General features: G+C 43.4%; 1 protein-coding gene across 1 annotated transcript in view; it reads right to left on the bottom strand.

The window, feature by feature from the left end:
- Positions 1–2,009: 2,009 nt before the first annotated feature.
- Positions 2,010–22,197, bottom strand: part of LOC311134872 (testican-2-like) — a gene marked incomplete at both ends in the record, with an annotated part of 69,666 nt that continues 49,478 nt past the window's right edge. The window contains 8 exons of the mRNA XM_084168643.1: positions 2,010–2,131; positions 4,422–4,559; positions 11,545–11,607; positions 12,510–12,728; positions 13,189–13,326; positions 13,465–13,576; positions 14,062–14,167; positions 14,883–14,997. Of these exons, the coding sequence (XP_084024769.1) occupies positions 2,010–2,131; positions 4,422–4,559; positions 11,545–11,607; positions 12,510–12,728; positions 13,189–13,326; positions 13,465–13,576; positions 14,062–14,167; positions 14,883–14,997 (1,013 nt within the window). The remainder of the gene's footprint in view (positions 2,132–4,421; positions 4,560–11,544; positions 11,608–12,509; positions 12,729–13,188; positions 13,327–13,464; positions 13,577–14,061; positions 14,168–14,882; positions 14,998–22,197) is intronic.

Genomic DNA, 22,197 nt, shown 5'->3' with positions numbered 1-22,197 from the left:
TATAAAATGAGCTGTAGTGAGTATTCACAGCATGAGAGCACACATAAAGCTTTAGATACACAATCTCTGCTACAGATTAGTATCTAACACCTTCAGGGTTTTCCACCATCTCATCTTCTCTACTTTCATACTGTACCATACACTTTAGTCTGGAGGTAAAACTAAAACCATTGCATCGACCCCTCAAGTGTCAGATTTACACCTGGTAACGTTACACTCGGCTCGCTTCCGGCCAGGAGGGATGGGACGAGAAATCGGATTATCTGACATGTTGCACAGACTGATTGGCCCCTTTGGCTAGCTCAGAGGAAAAAGCTGTCAAGATCCCTTTTCACACATCTGTTATTCTCGCCCCTGCACTCGGAGAGAGGAGCGTCAGGAAAAAGGCTTATAGACGCCAAACCTGGGTTCAAGTACTATTTGAAATCATTTAAAATACTTTAGCTAGGTTTGATTGATCTTGCCTGATGCAAAGGATGAATAGAAGTCACAAAACTGAAAACCTCACCCACCTTGCACTTCATGCATGCTCAAAGTTTTTGAAAGATTTTGAAATTATTTGAATCCAGATCTGTTGTAGACACTGAGGTAACATACATTACATCTTCTTCTTGACCCCACCGGCTATTACCGGATTCCATCATGGCAGAAATATGATGCTGAGAAACATGATTTAAAAGGATTGATTACTTGTCCATTTGAAATAGCACAATACCAGGCACTAGAGCTAAGGGGGATTGGGGAAGCTATGAAGGCTCATACTTACATATTACAAGATAAAGCACCACAGTTACTGGTTTACATGGCAGTAGTTTACAGGGAAAGGAGCTGAGAAATGCCTTCAGGATGCTGGGTAGAAGGGGCCTCTATGGTATTGTTTTGCTAGAATTGCAGAGTATGGCCTGGATCCTGCTTCAGCTAAAAAAAATCCACACAATGTACATTCTTTACATACTATGTAATATATGTTTGCTAGCCTCCGATAGATGTAAGCCTCAGAAGCTGCAGAAAAAGGTTATGAGAAATGGAAGTGAACAGAACTGCTAGACACAACAGAACAACAGTCCAGAGTGGAGTGGACAAAGGACCAAGGAAAGGACAGTATGACAGGAATATGGTGGCCTGGTTGGGCCACATAGAACCAATTTATTTTATTATTAAACACAATGTTGATCTGCAGATAATACAATGGACACTTGTCAGTCAAGCAGTACATTCTGCCAGTCTCTCAAGGCATTAGCAATACAGGACTAATAATAATAATAATAATAATAATAATAGTGGCAAATCTATCTTCAGATACAGTTTATTCACATTTAGCAGTGTAGCGTGATAAACTTGACGAGACAGAGCACTACTGTCATGAGAGGTGAAGCATACGGGATGGAATGAGGAAAGTCAAATGATGCAACAGGAATATGCAATTAGTCTAAAGTGGATTCCTCTCCTTGTCTCCTCTCCATCTGCACTGATCTGAAAGCACTGGATTGGTGAAAACAGTAAGGCGAAAGCCTGACGGTAATTACCTGTCCAGTTCTTTCACATCAGTGCAGATAAAGGTGGAAATGAAGGAAAGGACGCAAGGGGAGGACGCCCAAAAGCACCTCCAGTTCCTAACATGAGCACATAACCTCCAGCTGCTTCCTGCCTTTAATAAAAACATTTAAGCTGCTAAAAACTGCTCCAGGAGAAAGTTGTCTTGCACATACAACAGAAAAAAGAGCCAAGATATTCACAGGTATTTACGACACATCTCCTGACTCGTCAGACCACAGTTTCTAGCTATTGATATCATACATTGTCACACCACCACCCCCACCCCCCCCATCTATCCCGCCAACCCCCCTCAGTCCAGGACTGATTCAGTGTTGTTCTGAGTGTGTTTTTTCAACCATCTCTTCAGGTTTTCAGGATCATTATTTCTGTGTGTATGTAAGAGACAAAGAAAGTGAGAGAAGTTGAGATGCTCCGGTAGTAATGTTGGACCAGCTAGGCTTATTTCTTCACCTCTACCAAATATATCCTCCGTCATCCGCCTCTCCTTCCTCTTCATTCTCCTCCGCTTCTTTATCTTCCTCATCCTCCCATCCGACCCCACTGCCAAAATCTCCTGAATATGTCACCGCCTCATCTGGAGAAGAGACTGAGAGACAGAGAGATGGGAGGAGAAGAAAGAGAGAGATTTAATTAATTAATGTACCTGTATCCAAATATGACATTTCATTCGAAGTTAACTTCCGTTGCCTGCATGTATACAGTTGTGGTCAAAAGTTTTGAGAATGACACAAATATTAATTTTCACAAAGTCTGCTGCCTCAGTTTTTATGATGGAAATTTGCATATGCTCCAGAATGTTGTGAAGAGTGATCAGATGAATTGCAATTAATTGCAAAGTCCCTATTGCCATGAAAATGAACCTAATCCCCAAAAAACATTTCCACTGCATTTCAGCCCTGCCACAAAAGGACCAGCTGACATCATGTCAGTGATTCTCTCGTTAACACAGGTGAGAGTGTTGACGAGGACAAGGCTGGAGATCACTCTGTCATGCTGATTGAGTCAGAATAACAGACTGGAAGCTTTAAAAAGGAGGATGGTGCTTGAAATCATTGTTCTTCCTCTGTTAACCATGGTTACCTGCAAGGAAACACGTGCCGTCATCATTGCTTTGCACAAATAGGGCTTCACAGGCAAGGATATTGCTGCTAGTAAGATTGCACCTAAATCAACCATTTATCGGATCATCAAGAACTTCAAGGAGAGAGGTTCAATTGTTGTGAAGAAGGCTTCAGGGCGCCCAAGAAAGTCTAGCAAGCACCAGGACCGTCTCCTAAAGTTGATTCAGCTGCGGGATCGGGGCACCAGTGCAGAGCTTGCTCAGGAATGGCAGCAGGCAGGTGTGAGTGCATCTGCACGCACAGTGAGGCGAAGACTTTTGGAGGATGGCCTGGTGTCAAGAAGGGCAGCGAGGAAGCCACTTCTCTCCTGGAAAAACATCAGGGACAGACTGATATTCTGCAAAAGGTACAAGGATTGGACTGCTGAGGACTGGGGTAAAGTCATTTTCTCTGATGAATCCCCTTTCCGATTGTTTGGGGCATCCGGAAAAAAGCTTGTCCGGAGAAGACAAGGTGAGCGCTACCATCAGTCCTGTGTCATGCCAACAGTAAAGCATCCTGAGACCATTCATGTGTGGGGTTGCTTCTCAGCCAAGGGAGTGGGCTCACTCACAATTTTGCCTAAGAACACAGCCATGAATAAAGAATGGTACCAACACATCCTCCGAGAGCAACTTCTCCCAACCATCCAAGAACAGTTTGGTGACGAACAATGCCTTTTCCAGCATGATGGAGCACCTTGCCATAAGGCAAAAGTGATAACTAAGTGGCTCGGGGAACAAAACATCAACATTTTGGGTCCATGGCCAGGAAACTCCCCAGACCTTAATCCCATTGAGAACTTGTGTTCAATCAAGAGACGGGTGGACAAACAAAAACCCACAAATTCGGACAAACTCCAAGCATTGATTATGCAAGAATGGGCTGCCATCAGTCAGGATGTGGCCCAGAAGTTAATTGACAGCATGCCAGGGCGGATTGCAGAGGTCTTGAAAACAAAGGGTCAACACTGCATAAACTTAAATGTAATTGTCAATAAAAGCCTTCGACACTTATGGAATGCTTGTAATTATACTTCAGTATACCGTAGTAACATTGACAAAAATATCTAAAAACACTGAAGCAGCAAACTTTGTGAATACCAATACTTGTGTCATTCTGAAAACTTTTGACCACGACTGTACTTCCCGGCTATCTATTTAATCCAAGAAATACATTTGTTAAAAAACACTGAGTGAATTTGAAAGTGGTGAAGTAAAGGGCATGTGTTTGACTTTGTCTGGGTTTTAATGGCTGTTTCTGAACCATGCCAGGGGAGCCATTCTTATCAGGAGCAGGTTCCGTCCAGCCAGACAACCACTTATCTTAAAATACTTTACTCTCAGCGACAAGTGGACCTTTAGAATGCAAATGATCCCTGACAACATGATTTGAATGTGGCACTGTGTCTGACTGCCAGTGGTGCTGTGGACCTGAGCCCTAGCTGCATTGTACAGAGTGTGTGTAGGGATCTGTATCGAGTGTGTATGACAATCTATATAGACTGTGTGTGTCGAGGTTCTGCAACGTGTGTGTGAGTATGTGTTGGGGTAAAGAGTGTGTGTGATGGGTCAATACTGATCATTCGACTGTGTATGGGTATCAATAATGAGTGTGTGAGGGTGTGTGTGTTTTGGCGTACCGATTGTGTGTGCTGGTCTGTAGCCTACCAAGTACATGAGTGAGGTGCTATACTGAGTGTGTGCCAGGGTTTTCACCATCAGTTTGAGATTTGAGAGCAATTGAACCCTGATGGTCTATTACCACAGTCAGGGTTGCCATGGATTCTGGAGCTGGCTAGTTCCCCTCCGTGTTGGTCGACACACCAGCACTCTCCTCTAGCCTGATCACACTGTAGCTTTCTGTAGTATCCGTCCTCATCACAGCTAGGGATGAACAGGCCTAAGACATACACACACACAAGGGGAAGTTAAATATGGAGGCACACATGCTTTTTTAGACAGAATACATATATTTGTATTGCGGTGTATGTGATATTCCATTTTCATTAGCCTACTCAGTTACATATCAAATAAGTTGTGTTTCTAGGCCTATTACTGACTATTAATTATCCTATGATTTTATATATTTAAGGATACATTTTGTGGTTTGTATTAGAAGACAGCTTGGTCATTGACAGATGAAAAAAAGGCTCATTGTCACATGATTGTAGAAAACAATATATATTTATATAGTCATAAAGGTGATCCAAACATTCCAAACATTAACACCTGTGGCCTATTATTGGCATAACTGCTGTGGGTGCAGCTATAGGTGCACATTCTTTCCCAACATAAACACTTCTGAAATGCATCTGAATAGGAACATAATGCATTCTGAATAGGCACATGCCCATTGTGTGGAGGAACTGCAGTTTTGGAAGGACCTTGATAGTCCAACAATAGACTGGCAAATCACTAGTATGCTAATAACCCCAATATTTTGTACAAATAGAGCACCCCTTTCCTCAGCAGTCTTTAATTTCTGAGGAGGTCCAATGGAGCTACAATGAAACCCAACTTTGGAACTATAGAACCCAAGTTTGTCCTCTCTGTGTGTGGAAGCAGAATCCTGGGGCATGGCGGATACACCTATAGAAAGGAATGAGATATGGCCAACAAATCCTTCTGGAAATGCACTGAGTACAATTCATACTTGTGCCGAAGTCGCATCGTCCTCACTGACGGGGTTATCTCCAAGGTGTCTGGAGACCACAACCACATCCCGGACGGAAAGCAGACAGAAGTCCGACAGGTACTGAACAACCTGAAGAAGAGGAGTTTGGAGACTGAGGAAAGCATGCTGCACGTTTTGGAGCCTGCTACATCGGCCGTGCCAGGTGTTGGAAGGCATTATTTGCCCTCAGAAAATAACTTGAAAAAGTGTATACAGAGGCACCGGCAAAAGAACAAAGACAAGCAGATGCCGCCGGTACTGGCTACAGTCCCTGGGGGCCATGGCACGGCGGTGGGTGGAGGCCAGGTTAGACCTGCAACCCTCTCCAACCTGGTAATATCCGAGATCTACCAAACCACGCATTGTGGAGACCCAGACAGGTTTCTGATCTTAACAACCAAAGACAACTTGGAATTCCGGTGCAACTGTGATCACTGGTTTGCAAATGGAACATTCAAAAAGGTATCATGTCCGTTCCAGCAGGTATTTACCATCCACGGGATGCCCACATATTCACCAAATGAAGACGACCTGATGCGACAGGAGTACGTGATTGCAGCAGCCATTATTATGCTGCCCGATAAGTCTGAGGTAGGCCTAGGCATCATCATTCATTAGCCTATTAAAAAGTTGTTTTAAAGGGATAGTTCACTATAAAAATAAAAAAAGTTTATCTTATTTTTGACATCCCTAGGCTGTGGTTGTTTCTTCCAAACCATTCAAACATTTAGCTGGTTATTTAGCAAGGATACAAAACTGGCTAGCATTTTTGGAGAATGTAGCAATGCTAGTGGAAATGGGTAGTTTCAGTTAGTGATGCATTCAAAAACATCAACATGCAATCTAACAGCCTACTATTTTATATTTTTTTGCGGACATACACTCGTGCCTTCCTTGCACTAATGAACTGAAACCAGAATCCGTCATGACTGACTTCAAGCCAGCAGCTCCCGTAAAGGCCTTCAAGAAGGTGTTTCCGGGGGTCCGTAACCAGGGATGCTTCTTCCATCTGGGTCCACTTTTTAGGCAGCAACTGCCCGCTATCCTGGAGGTGGCATCAAAGTACTGGAGAGACCCCAACTTCGCCCTCCCCATCAAGATGCCTCATAGGCTCACATTCGTCCCACCAGCTGATGTGTTGAGATGTTTCAAGGAGATGAAGGAAACTCTGTTCTTTCAGGACCCGGCGCTGTCCACATTTGTGGCCGACTTTGAGGACACATGGATTGGGCGCCCGATGGGAAACGGTAAAAAACGACGAAGAAGAGCACCGGAATTTGCCATGGGTACAGTGGGGAAAAAAAGTATTTAGTCAGCCACCAATTGTTTAAGTTCTCCCACTTAAAAAGATGAGAGAGGCCTGTAATTTTCATCATAGGTACACGTCAACTATGACAGACAAAATGAGAAAAAATAATCCAGAAAATCACATTGTAGGATTTTTAATGAATTTATTTGCAAATTATGGTGGAAAATAAGTATTTGGTCAATAACTAAAGTTTCTCAATACTTTGTTATATACCCTTTGTTGGCAATGACACAGGTCAAATGTTTTCTGTAAGTCTTCACAAGGTTTTCACACACTGTTGCTGGTATTTTGGCCCATTCCTCCATGCAGATCTCCTCTAGAGCAGTGATGTTTTGGGGCTGTCGCTGGGCAACACGGACTTTCAACTCCCTCCAAAGATTTTCTATGGGGTTGAGATCTGGAGACTGGCTAGGCCACTCCAGGACCTTGAAATGCTTCTTACGAAGCCACTCCTTCGTTGCCTGGGCGGTGTGTTTGGGATCATTGTCATGCTGAAAGACCCAGCCACGTTTCATCTTCAATGCCCTTGCTGATGGAAGGAGGTTTTCACTCAAAATCTCACGATACATGGCCCCATTCATTCTTTCCTTTACACGGATCAGTCGTCCTGGTACCTTTGCAGAAAAACAGCCCCAAAGCATGATGTTTCCACCCCCATGCTTCACAGTAGGTATGGTGTTCTTTGGATGCAACTCAGCATTCTTTGTCCTCCAAACACGACGAGTTGAGTTTTTACCAAAAAGTTATATTTTGGTTTCATCTGACCATATGACATTCTCCCAATCCTCTTCTGGATCATCCAAATGCACTCTAGCAAACTTCAGACGGGACTGGACATGTACTGGCTTAAGCAGGGGGACACGTCTGGCACTGCAGGATTTGAGTCCCTGGCGGCGTAGTGTGTTACTGATGGTAGGCTTTGTTACTTTGGTCCCAGCTCTCTGCAGGTCATTCACTAGGTCCCCCCGTGTGGTTCTGGGATTTTTGCTCACCGTTCTTGTGATTATTTTGACCCCACGGGGTGAGATCTTGCGTGGAGCCCCAGATCGAGGGAGATTATCAGTGGTCTTGTATGTCTTCCATTTCCTAATAATTGCTCCCACAGTTGATTTCTTCAAACCAAGCTGCTTACCTATTGCAGATTCAGTCTTCCCAGCCTGGTGCAGGACTACAATTTTGTTTCTGGTGTCCTTTGACAGCTCTTTGGTCTTGGCCATAGTGGAGTTTGGAGTGTGACTGTTTGAGGTTGTGGACAGGTGTATTTTATACTGACAACAAGTTCAAACAGGTGCCATTAATACAGGTAACGAGTGGAGGACAGAGGAGCCTCTTAAAGAAGAAGTTACAGGTCTGTGAGAGCCAGAAATCTTGCTTGTTTGTAGGTGACCAAATACTTATTTTCCACCATAATTTGCAAATAAATTCATTAAAAATCCTACAATGTGATTTTCTGGATTTTCTTTTCTCAATTTGTCTGTCATAGTTGACATGTACCTATGATGAAAATTACAGGCCTCTCTCATCTTTTTAAGTGGGAGAACTTGCACAATTTGTGGCTGACTAAATACTTTTTTTCCCCACTGTATGTACTTGTCTGGATGCCTGTAGGCCAATCATTTTATTAGGCCATGCAATGGTATTATACTACTAATAACACGAAATAGGCTAACAAAATAGGCCCTACTAATAGGTTAATAATTATATACTAATAGTAATGTTAGTATAATATGCTATTACTCTAATGTCAATATAATAGGCTATTGCAACAATGATGATTACAATGGCAAATGGGTGTTTAACATGTTTCAATCTTTTGATTTCAGAAATGTGGAACTACTACGATGCTGTCCTGAAGGACATGGGGAAGACCAATAACGTCACAAAGGGCTGGTGTCAGTCGTTTGTGGGGCGTCTTGCCTACTCCACAGTGACAAAACCCACAATTTGCCAGTTCTTCGATGCCTTGCAACTACAACAGCATAGGACGACACCGCTTCAACTTACTGTAGGCCAGTAAGCTATACATTCTGGCAATTCATCAGCCATATTTCAAGTTTCATGTACACATATCCATTCATTAAGAAGGCAGGAGATGGAGGTGAATAACTGTGTAGTCAGTACCATAGAGATAGAATGACATTCTAATACTCCATGGCCAGCATACTACTGCTGCACCAAGGGGCTGGCTAATGACGAGAGAACAAGACCACACACGCTCTGAATCTGGACTAGTTAACCTTTACAAGACTACTGAGACTTATCACTGACACTTTAGAATATATCAGCTGTAGGTTATAATAATATAATATATGCACTACTTTTTAAAACAGCCTCCTACTGAGGGACTGAATTTGCTCCCCAAAAAGGGATGAAATTGGGATAGGATGTCATAGGACTTAATGTAAATGCAAAATAAGTTGAAAAATGTGTTAATGTAAATAAATGGCATAATGTTGCATTGGGGTGTATTCTTATCAGCTGAGGCAGCCCTCTAGTCCCTGGGTGATTGGCTTTCAAGGGAACTGTGTCAGAGTATCAGACTGGCAGAATTTCTCCTATACTCTGCCCAGTCTCCTCTTTGCTCCACTCCGTGTCCTTGAAGAGCCTTGATACACAGCTTAGCCAAGTCAGCAGCACACACACACACACACACACACACACACACACACAACCCACGATATGCATGCACAAGCAGGCACAAACATGCAAACACACACAAACACGAAAACCTCACACACAATATACACAGAGTGTACTAACAAGGAACACCTTCCTAATGTTGAATTGCACCCCCTTTTGCCCTCAGAACAGCCTCAATTCGTCGGGGCATGGACTACAAGGTCTCGAAAGCATTCCACAGGGATGCTGGCCTTTGTTGACTCCAATGCTTCCCACAGTTGTGTCAAGTTGGCTGGATGTCCTTTGGGTGGTGGACCATTCTTGATACACAAGGGAAACTGTTGAGCGTGAAAAACCCATCAGTGTTACAACTCTTGACACACTTAAACCGGTGCGCCTGGTACCTACTACCATACCCCGTTCATGGGCACTTAAATATTTTATCTTGCACATTCACCCTCTGAATGGCACACATACATGTCTCAATTGTCTCAAGGCTTAAAATCCCCACCCCTTCATCTACAGTGAGGGAAAAAAGTATTTGATCCCCTGCTGATTTTGTACGTTTGCCCACTGACAAAGACATGATCAGTCTAATTTTAATGGTAGGTTTATTTGAACAGTGAGAGGCAAAATAACAACAAAAAAATCCAGAAAAACGCATGTCAAAAACACCCACTAAGCATAATGTTTCCACCTCCATGTTTGACGGTGGGGATGGTGTTCTTGGGGTCATAGGCAGCATTCCTCCTCCTCCAAACACGGCGAGTTGCGTTGATGCCAAAGAGCTCGATTTTGGTCTCATCTGACCACAACACTTTCACCCAGTTCTCCACTGAATCATTCAGATGTTCATTGGCAAACTTCAGACGGGCCTGTATATGTTCTTTCTTGAGCAGGGGGACCTTGCGGGCGCTGCAGGATTTCAGTCCTTCACGGCGTACTGTGTTACCAATTGTTTTCTTGGTGACTATGGTCCCAGCTGCCTTGAGATCATTGACAAGATCCTCCCATGTAGTTCTGGGCTGATTCCTCACCGTTCTCATGATCATTGCAATTCCACGAGGTGAGATCTTGCATGGAGCCCCAGGCCGAGGGAGATTGACAGTTATTTTGTGTTTCTTCCATTTGCGAATAATCGCACCAACTGTTGTCACCTTCTCACCAAGCTGCTTGCCGATGGTCTTGTAGCCCATTCCAGCCTTGTGTAGGTCTACAATCTTGGTCTTGGCCATGGTGGAGAGTTTGGAATCTGATTGATTGATTGCTTCTGTGGACAGGTGTCTTTTATACAGGTAACAAACTGAGATTAGGAGCACTCCCTTTAAGAGTGTGCTCCTAATCTCAGCTCGTTACCTGTATAAAAGACACCTGGGAGCCAGAAATCTTTCTGATTGAGAGGGGGTCAAATACATATTTCCCTCATTAAAATGCAAATCAATTTATAACATTTTTGACATGCGTTTTTCTGGATTTTTTTGTTGTTATTCTGTCTCTCACTGTTCAAATAAACCTACCATTAAAATAATAGACTGATCATTTCTTTGTCAGTGTGCAAACGTACAAAAAAAAGCAGGGGATCAAATACTTTTTTCCCCTGATTGAAGTGGATTTAACTGGTGACATCAATAAGGGATCATAGCTTTCACCTGGTCAGTCTATGCCAGGCTCTGTCGTAGCTGACCGCGACCGTGAGACCCATGGGGCGGCGCACAATTGGCCCAGCGTCGTCCAGGGTAGGGGAGGGAATGGCCGGCAGGGATGTAGCTCAGTTGGTAGAGCATGGCGTTTGCAACGCCAGGGTTGTGGGTTCGATTCCCACGGGGGGCCAGTATGAAAAATAAAAAAGATAATGTATGCACTCACTAACTGTAAGTCGCTCTGGATAAGAGCGTCTGCTAAATGACTCAAATGGAAATGGAAATGGAAAGAGCATGTTTTGTACACTCAGTGTATTGCATCACACACACATACACAGTCCGCATTGTGTCACGGACACACACACTGCCATGTGGATAGCGTCACACACACACACACCCTGGTTCCCACAACCCCTAGCCGTTTGTCAGTATGGAGCTATAATCCACCGGGCTGATCAGGGGATTATCCCTGCCTCCTGCTTGGCATTTGTTTAATGAAACTCCTCTATCAGTGATACACACACACACACAGTAAGCATACGCACACTGATGGTGGCACACACTGGCACACATACGCTCACTCGGGCACAAAGCACACATGTTCATCTGGGAAATGTGAGTCATGCAGGAACATAATGCATACCCAGTTTCTTCTTGCCTCCCTCCTGTACTTGGATCCTCTCCAGCTCAGCCAGGCAGGGGGGCTCTGAGAGGGAAACACATCTAGGCTGAAGTACAGCACTCCAATACACACACACACACACACACTAATGCACATGTGTGCATGCACACACACAGAAATACACATGGGGTTGAGCTTTTATTGGTAAGTCAATGCTAAACTTTGAAATCAATTGGCCAAATCCTAGAAAATTCAGATAGGCGTAGAAAATCTGTAGAAAATTCTGAAGTCAAACATTCACACAAATCTTCATTATTATGCATGATTGAAATGCTACTTTGAACTACTGTGTTTCTCAGGTTCTCCCCTCTGTAGGCTATGCAGTGGATTTGGACTCGAAAGAAGCTGTGCCCCTACATAGTACACTACTTTAAAGGGCTCTGGCCAAAAGTAGTGCACAACACAGCCATTTGGGACGCAGACAGTGGTTCCAGGCAGGGCCAGTGGTAAACACAGGTCTTGTCTGGTTTCTGCTTGGCTGACACACATACAATCTGTGAGAGCTCTGGGAGGACCAGCCTGTCAATAAGCTACAGTCATGTTGTTACTGCACAATGGTGGCCATTACCCCAAAACAATGAGGGGGGAGACAAACTGTGATGGACTGTGAGAGGGACAAAAGGGGTGAAGGGCGAGAGGGGAGAGGACACGGAGGTTGTTATACCTGTACCTAGTATAGCCACAGGCACAGTAGGGAACTCTGAATGCCAGGTCACATGGAAAATGCACACACAAACGCACACACATAACTGCACACGGACATACACACTCCACCCCACCATCTACACACACAATATCCCCCATGTTCACTCTCTCTCCAGAAACAGAGTTACCAGGCAACGGTGCAGACCTTGCCGTCTCTCACACACACTCCCTCACAGACACTCCCTCACAGAAACACACCCCTCTCCCCACAATTTACTCACTCTCTCTCCAGAAGCAGAGGCACCACTCGGCCGTAGACACCTTCCCATCCCTGTAGGAGTCGCAGGAGTTAAAGAAGGGTCGGATGCAGACCTCGTACTTGTCCAGGTTAATGGCTACAATCTCAGCCTGGTCCAGATACAGATCACTGTTTGTGTCCAGCTTTGAGAACATCCAACCTAAAGAGTCCTTACAGCTGGCAACCACGCTCCTGTCCAGGACTACAGACAGAGAGAGAGAGACACACACACACACACACACACACACACACACACACACACACACACACACAGTGAAAAGGGGGAGGGGAATGAGTTAAACCCACATATACAGATCAAATATATATAACAATGGTAGACGTCAGGATTACAGTAAGTCAAAATGTCACTAGATTGCAAAAGAAAGGAGAATATCTTCACTGTTGCAACTGATACAGTATGTTGGTGGTCCTATTTTAATCTTACCTGATGCAGTGCTGGCCCTATAATAACTTTACTGTCTCTTTTTTTGTTCACTTTATTGAGACATTCATGCAATGACAGAGGCAGACAGGTGGGATAAGGAAATGAAAGGGTTGGAGCGGAGTTTGAACCACGATCTCTGGTGGGGAGAGGAGTATACGTGTATAAGCCGGGAGCGTTACCGCTAGACCACAGGCTCTGCATCTGTTCTATCTCTTACCTGATCCAGTGTTAGCCCCTGCTGTGTTGCTGGCTCCAGTCTTGCTGTTGTTGTTCAGCTTGGCATTGTCCTGCAGCAGCTGGAACCAGTCCCTCAGCCTCTCCCCCAGATCAGAGAGGTCCTGTCCTGTACAACTCTCTGAGAAGGAGAGAGAAAGAGTTATTGTATAGCATTGCAGTTTTGTGTGTGTGAGCATGTGTGTGCATTTGGGTGTGTGTGCACATTTGTGTGTGTGTGTGTGTGTGTGTGTGTGTATGCATGCATTTACGTACTCACCATGCTTGACCTCTGTCTCTGTGACGGGGGGTGCGGTTGGACAAGGACAAAGACCTGAACACTTCATAGTCAGCTCCTTCCCTGTGAAGCACGCCTGCTGCTCCAATTTACACTGCAACACAAACATCTCTTATCAGGCGATGTTTCTCTGTGTTTTGTGGTTATTATCAGTGAATTAAAACACGGCCGTTGTGTTGTGTCTCTTGGATCTAGAGCTTGTACATAATGATATAGATACTGTTAGAGGTGAACAGTGTCCAGAGATATACAACACAATGACAAAGGGTTGTGATAAATAGCCTGAGAGGAACAGGAGGACCAGAGGGTTGTTGTGGTGAGGCATCTCTCCCATGTGTTTCTATTGTGTTATGCTTTGTCTTCTGGGACCGTCTCTGACCTTGTTGAGAAATGATATGTTGAAGAGGAAAAAGGAAATGAAATGACTACGCTCTATTCATCTAAATGATAGTTTCGGAGAGAGATTTGAATGAGGGTGTGCAGTCAGTCGACAGTCACCTTTATAAATATTTCATCTGTATCTGGGATATAACTCAATTCCCCCCATGTCATTATGTGTGTGCATGTGTGTTGCTGTACCTGTGACGCGTAGTTGTGTCCGTCAGAGCCACACACAGGAACAGAGGAGGAGATGGGACAGGGCTGGCATCCTCCCTCAGGAGAACTCAGGGAAGGTTGCTTCAGTCTACAGAGCACACACACACAGTAGTTCAGCAGGACGCTTCACTCAGTACACAGAGGGCACAGAGGTTCTATAATGCTTACCATGGCTTGGTGGCTACAATAAAGTACTTCCCACGTGCAACATCACAGTAAACTGAGTTGCATACATCAGTTCGGCTTTAATGAATTCCACCTCATAATCCTACTATATATTTATATTATATTTTGTGAAAGTTTGTGTTGTGATAATCTAGTTGAGTGGTTTTCTACCCGGTAACACATCCACAGACATGTCCTGAGGATCCTTCCTCGTATCATAACTACCACAGGGTATTTATAGAGCTAGAGTTTCCCTGGGGACGTACAGTAACAGTGCAGTACAGTATGCCTAGAGGTGGTTAATCATCTGTCTACAGCACAGCAGCAGAATCATTCAACATCAGACTGTAATGAGGGAAAACACTTCACTTTTAGGGTGCTAACCATATAAATAGAATCTCATTCTAGTTATGTGGCACTAACCTTAGCAACATTAGAATTTCCATTGACTGGGATGTGACAGCATACTGCATCTAGTCCTTGAAGGTCACAGTGTGTGTGTGCGCATGTGAGTGGGTGCGTGCTTGCTTGCGTTAGTATGTGTGCGCGCATGTGCTTAGTGTTCACACATTTATCTCTTTGAGTGCACGTCAAGTCAAATTCATCAACCATCTTGCTTGGGGGCTAGACACACTCACCTGTGCTCAAGCTTCTTGCGGTTGACACACACAGCCCTCTGGTATCCCTGGGCAATACACACCTTGTGTCGGCTACACTTCACCTTCTGACAGGGGTCCTTGGTAGTGTCAACATCTGTGGAAAGACAAGGAGATCAGACTATAGAAACATCTGTGTTTCTCGCCTTCTCCCTCCCCTTTATCCATCTAATGTTCCTTTTCTGTGGAAACGAGAAGAGCAGTCTTTCTTTCTATGTATGTTTCTCACTAGCTCTCTCTCCCTGTGACTATCCAGTTCTCTTTCTCTCTCTGCTTGTCTCTTGATGTAAACCTTCTGCTGTGTCCACTTTCTACATGTTCTTTCTTTCTGTATTCCATCCCCCCCCCCCACCACAATCTCTATTTTCACTCCCCCCATTCTCAATTCCCTCGGTCATCTCAATTGGAGTGATTCAAGCTACTTTCCTTCTATTAACTTACTAGTTGCAAAACAATGTAAGCATTTGCATGTCAGATGGTGGTAGTCTTACAGTGCAGTTCAACATAACTACTCATTCGTTTGGCGAATAATGTCAATATTTACATGTCTGATGGTTGAAGTCCACCCATCCTCATATAGCCATTACAGTGACATGCACATCAACTTCACTACCCAGTAGATAAAGCCAAACAGGCCTTCCAGGTCCAGATGTTGTCAATTATAGGCCCCCTCTGCTCTTAGGTCTAGCGGAAGGACATTCAAGGGACTGTGCTCTGTCAATGGATCTGTTCCAAATTAAATAAAAATCAAATTTTATTTGCCACATACACATGTTTAGCAGATGTTATTGCGGGTGTAGCGAAATGCTTCTGTTTCTAACTCCAACAGTGCAGTATATCTAACAATTCACAACAATACACACAACCTAAATGTAAAATAATGGAATTAAGGAATATATAAATATTATAAATATTAGGATGAGCAATGTCGGAGTGGCATAGACTAAAATACAGTAGAATAGAATACAGTATATACATATGAGATGAGTAAAGCAAAAATATGTAAACATTATTAGAGTGGCCAGTGATTTCAAGTCTATGTATATGGGGCGGCAGCCTCTAAGGTGCAGGGTTACGTAACCGGGTGGGAGCCGCCTAGTGATGGCTATTTAACAGTCCGATGGCCTTGAGATAGCCGTCTCTCGGTCCCAGCTTTGATGCACCTTCCAGGCAGTGAGGTGGCGTTGCTTTTGTGTTCTGACGTGTCAATTAGCATGTGGTTCAATGCTAAAACCATGCAGTTAAAACCTCCTCTGTAGGTGAGCATTGCATGTATAGAGACTATACAGTAGGGTATGTAGAGGAAGACCTAGGCGGAATGACACTTTTTCTTCATGGGGCCTAGAGGGATCTTTGTAGATGGTCTAGAATGGTCTTTCTTCTACCTGTGGTGCTGTGAGGGGTAGCAACTTCATATCCATGCCCTCCCCTGCACTTGAAGCTAGAAGTAATCAGACTGGAACGTGCCTGCTGGCTTGTGAGTGAACACAGCTGAACCTCATGGATTAAAAGACGTCCTGTTGAAAAGCGATATCCCAAGTATAAATACAGTAAAGTACACACACTAAAGGGTAAAAAAATATGTTTTGAGCAAATTAGTGTTTTTTAATCACAACTGCAAACTTCAAGGAGTAGGGCATTCAAGGAGTTGGTCTGATGGGAATCTGTGATGTCATCGGCCTCCCCCTTGCTTGAGGAACAATAGAGAACAAAAGAGGAAAGCCACCTTGCATGGCTGCGGGAAGATGTTTTGAGTTGGGGGTGCTGCCAGGGGGGTGAAGAAAATGCCCTTTATAATAGAGCATTGCATGCATCTATAAATCGCATTTGCGTAGTGGCATACAGTTGAGCAGACATGTTTTTTGGATTAACACACTTTTTTTTTTTTGTTGCAGGATCTGGAAAATAAATTTGCTTTATTTGTATGCATTTAATGCAATTCTATTCATTTACATGATAGATGACATAAGCAGAATCTTTTTGAAAAGCACACAAATTACCGAAATAAGTGGCTACTCTGACAGTGACAAACAGAGAAATAAAAACGACCTGGTCTTGAATGCAAACAATAGCCCAGGCCAATTAAGAGACACACATACAGTGGGGAGAACAAGTATTTGATACACTGCCGATTTTGCAGGTTTTCCTACTTACAAAGCATGTAGAGGTCTGTAATTTTTTATCATAGGTACACTTCAACTGTGAGAGACGGAATCTAAAACAAAAATCCAGAAAATCACATTGTATGATTTTTAAGTAATTAATTTGCATTTTATTGCATGACATAAGTATTTGATACATCAGAAAAGCAGAACTTAATATTTGGTACAGAAACCTTTGTTTGCAATTACAGAGATCATACGTTTCCTGTAGGACCTGACCAGGTTTGCACACACTGCAGCAGGGATTTTGGCCCACTCCTCCATACAGACCTTCTCCAGATCCTTCAGGTTTCGGGGCTGTTGCTGGGCAATACAGACTTTCAGCTCCCTCCAAAGATTTTCTATTGGGTTCAGGTCTAGAGACTGGCTAGGCCACTCAAGGACCTTGAGATGCTTCTTACGGAGCCACTCCTTAGTTGCCCTGGCTGTGTGTTTCGGGTCGTTGTCATGCTGGAAGACCCAGCCACGACCCATCTTCAATGCTCTTACTGAGGGAAGGAGGTTGTTGGCCAAGATCTTGCGATACATGGCCCCATCCATCCTCCCCTCAATACGTTGCAGTCGTCCTGTCCCCTTTGCAGAAAAGCATCCCCAAAGAATGATGTTTCCACCTCCATGCTTCACGGTTGGGATGGTGTTCTTGGGGTTGTACTCATCCTTCTTCTTCCTCCAAACACGGCGAGTGGAGTTTAGACCAAAAAGCTCTATTTTTGTCTCATCAGACCACATGACCTTCTCCCATTCCTCCTCTGGATCATCCAGATGGTCATTGGCAAACTTCAAACGGGCCTGGACATGCGCTGGCTTGAGCAGGGGGACCTTGCGTGCGCTGCAGGATTTTAATCCATGACGGCGTAGTGTGTTACTAATGGTTTTCTTTGAGACTGTGGTCCCAGCTCTCTTCAGGTCATTGACCAGGTCCTGCCGTTTAGTTCTGGGCTGATCCCTCACCTTCCTCATGATCATTGATGCCCCACAAGGTGAGATCTTGCATGGAGCCCCAGACCGAGGGTGATTGACCGTCATCTTGAACTTCTTCCATTTTCTAATAATTGCGCCAACAGTTGTTGCCTTCTCACCAAGCTGCTTGCCTATTGTCCTGTAGCCCATCCCAGCCTTGTGCAGGTCTACAATTTTATCCCTGATGTCCTTACACAGCTCTCTGGTCTTGGCCATTGTGGAGAGGTTGGAGTCTGTTTGATTGAGTGTGTGGACAGGTGTCTTTTATACAGGTAACGAGTTCAAACAGGTGCAGTTAATACAGGTAATGAGTGGAGAATAGGAGGGCTTCTTAAAGAAAAACTAACAGGTCTGTGAGAGCCGGAATTCTTACTGGTTGGTAGGTGATCAAATACTTATGTCATGCAATAAAATGCAAGTTAATTACTTCAAAATCATACAATGTGATTTTCTGGATTTTTGTTTTAGATTCCATCTCTCACAGTTGAAGTGTACCTATGATATAAATTACAGACCTCTACATGCTTTGTAAGTAGGAAAACCTGCAAAATTGGAAGTGTATCAAATACTTGTTCTCCCCACTGTATATATAATCCCTATAAATAATGGCTTGTGTGATGATGCAAGCTCTCTACTGCTCTCTCATCACATTGAACCACCATTCTCCATTCATGCCCACCAAGTATAAACATTTCCATTTCGATAAACTCCATTACTGCCGTTGCATTAAACTTATGAGTGCACAATTTGTTTGTGCTGTTAACGGTGTAGGAGCCAAATAGGTTATATTGTATATTTGTATGTTTCCAATTCATTATGAATTTCGGTTGTATGTGTGTTTGCCACTAATCCCCTGTCAAGTGTGTGTACACCCTCTCAGGCCAATGGAGAAAACAGTTAACCTCTTAAGGATCTGACACTTTTTTTCCATTTTAGCCTAAAATGACATACCAAAATCTAACTGCCTGTAGCTCAGGACATGCATATTCTTGATACCATTTGAAAGGAAACATGTTGAAGTTTGTGGAAATGTGAAATGAATGTAGGCGAACATAACATATTAGATCTGGTAAAATATAATACAAACAAAAAAACATGCATTTTCTATTATTATTATTTTTTTCATCATCTTTGAAATGCAAGCGAAAGGCCACAATATAATATTGCAGTTTAGGCGTAATTTCGATTTTGCCCACTAGGCAGCAGTGTGTGCGCAAAGTTTCAGATTGATCCAGTGAAGCATTGCAATACTGGACTATTTTGTATCAAGTCTACCCAAATGTGCCGAATTGGTCAAAACCACTCCCTTTCACTGGGATAAATAACTGCGAGAAACCGGTAAATTATAATAAATTATTTATATGAACAGCATGACGTGAAATGGAACTGTTCAATTATATGCAATGTCTAAATCTGGCTTCTCTACGGCCTTCTCGCTGCTCTCTGCATGATGAATCATCAATGCTCAGGGTGGGGACAGACTGCCCATCTCAGTATGGAGCGCAATTCACAATGCATGTAGACCTATCATCTCATCATGTGACAGGTAGGCCTATATTTGCTGCAGCTAATATAATGCATAATAAGCTTCTAATATATAGCCTCTGTCTCTTGTGCAATACACACACACTTGTGCTCCACTGGCCTCTCTCCTTAAAAAATGCTCCTTAGCTCTTGGAGACCCATGCAAGAAAAGCTACCCTAGAATAGCTTGCTGGACATGATTTCTTTTAGCATTTCTTATACCAACAGACTATTCGAAGAGGGACGCAAGCTCGTTTGCTGAATGTTAAATACAGAAGCCAATAGAACTCACGGGTAGTTTGAAAGAAGAGCGAATGCGCGATGGTGGTAAGCTATAATAGCAGTTATTTATTCAGACCCATAACCATTACATCTTTGTGAAGAGAAGAGAAACCCTTACACATTTTATTCTAGTCCTATATTATTCAATCATGTCATCAGAATGATGGATAAGAGCGTCTGCTAAATGACGTAAATGTAAATGCAATGAAGATAAAGACAACAAAACTTATTTCAGTTAATTGTTGAAAGCGAGAAAGGAATGATGCAACAATAGAGAGAGAAAGAGGAGAGGCTATTCACTTTACGGGAAATATTATGAAAGGTATACAGTGGGGAGAACAAGTATTTGATACACTGCCGATTTTGCAGGTTTTCCTACTTACAAAGCATGTAGAGGTCTGTAATTTTTATCATAGGTACACTTCAACTAATAGAGACGGAATCTAAAAAAAAAATCCAGAAAATCACATTGTATGATTTTTAAGTAATTAATTAGCATTTTATTGCATGACATAAGTATTTGATCACCTACCAACCAGTAAGAATTCCGGCTCTCACAGACCTGTTAGTTTTTCTTTAAGAAGCCCTCCTGTTCTCCACTCATTACCTGTATTAACTGCACCTGTTTGAACTCATTACCCGTATAAAAGACACCTGTCCACACACTCAATCAAACAGACTCCAACCTCTCCACAATGGCCAAGACCAGAGAGCTGTGTAAGGACATCTGGGATAAAATTGTAGACCTGCACAAGGCTGGGATGGGCTACAGGACAATAGGCAAGCAGCTTGGTGAGAAGGCAACAACTGTTGGCGCAATTATTAGAAAATGGAAGAAGTTCAAGATGACGGTCAATCACCCTCGGTCTGGGGCTCCATGTAAGATCTCACCTCGTGGGGCATGAATGATAATGAGGAAGATGAGGGATCAGCCCAGAACTACACGGCAGGACCTGGTCAATGACCTGAAGAGAGCTGGGACCACAGTCTCAAAGAAAACCATTAGTAACACACTACGCCGTCATGGATTACAATCCTGCAGCGCACGCAAGGTCCCCCTGCTCAAGCCAGCGCATGTCCAGGCCCGTCTGAAGTTTGCCAATGACCATCTGGATGATCCAGAGGAGGAATGGGAGAAGGTCATGTGGTCTGATGAGACAAAAATAGAGCTTTTTGGTCTAAACTCCACTCGCCGTGTTTGGAGGAAGAAGAAGGATGAGTACAACCCCAAGAACACCATCCCAACCGTGAAGCATAGAGGTGGAAACATCATTCTTTGGGAATGCTTTTCTGCAAAGGGGACAGGACGACTGCACCGTATTGAGGGGAGGATGGATGGGGCCATGTATCACGAGATCTTGGCCAACAACCTCCTTCCCTCAGTAAGAGCATTGAAGATGGGTCGTGGCTGGGTCTTCCAGCATGACAACGACCCGAAACACACAGCCAGGGCAACTAAGGAGTGGCTCCGTAAGAAGCATCTCAAGGTCCTGGAGTGGCCTAGCCAGTCTCCAGACCTGAACCCAATAGAACATCTTTGGAGGGAGCTGAAAGTCCGTATTGCCCAGCGACAGCCCCGAAACCTGAAGGATCTGGAGAAGGTCTGTATGGAGGAGTGGGCCAAAATCCCTGCTGCAGTGTGTGCAAACCTGGTCAAGACCTACAGGAAACGTATGATCTCTGTAATTGCAAACAAAGGTTTCTGTACCAAATATTAAGTTCTGCTTTTCTGATGTATCAAATACTTATGTCATGCAATAAAATGCAAATGAATTACTTAAAAATCATACAATGTGATTTTCTGGATTTTTGTTTTAGATTCCGTCTCTCACAGTTGAAGTGTACCTATGATAAAAATTACAGACCTCTACATGCTTTGTAAGTAGGAAAACCTGCAAAATCGGCAGTGTATCAAATACTTGTTCTCCCCACTGTATATATATATATATGAGTCAGCCTACTAAATTATACAAATAGACCCTACTATATTTCAAAATTAAAATCAAATTCGCTAGCCTATACTTGTAACTTTGTAAGCCACATGAGCTGCACCAGAATTGCATGTTTTCTCCCTGCTTTATCATGGTTTGAACAAGGTGAGTAATTCCAGTCGATATAATACAGTACAGTACAGTAATAAAGTTCACACTCAAAAAGATAAGCCTACTGGAGCTAGTTTAATTTATTTATCCAAGAGAGCATATAGCTAGCTACATCTATGGGCTGTTATGTTTTTCTGTCATGCATAATGTGCAGTAGCCTATACAGTTGAAGTCGGAAGTTTACATACACCTTAGCCAAATACATTTAAACTCAGTTTTTCACAATTCCTGACATTTAATCCTAGTACAAATTCCCTGTCTTAGGTC

This window comes from Coregonus lavaretus (genome assembly GCF_964263955.1).
Source record: "Coregonus lavaretus genome assembly, chromosome: 1".
NCBI lineage: Eukaryota > Metazoa > Chordata > Actinopteri > Salmoniformes > Salmonidae > Coregonus > Coregonus lavaretus.
Note: the sequence above shows the minus strand (reverse complement) of the source record. Positions and strands in the feature narration are given on the sequence as shown.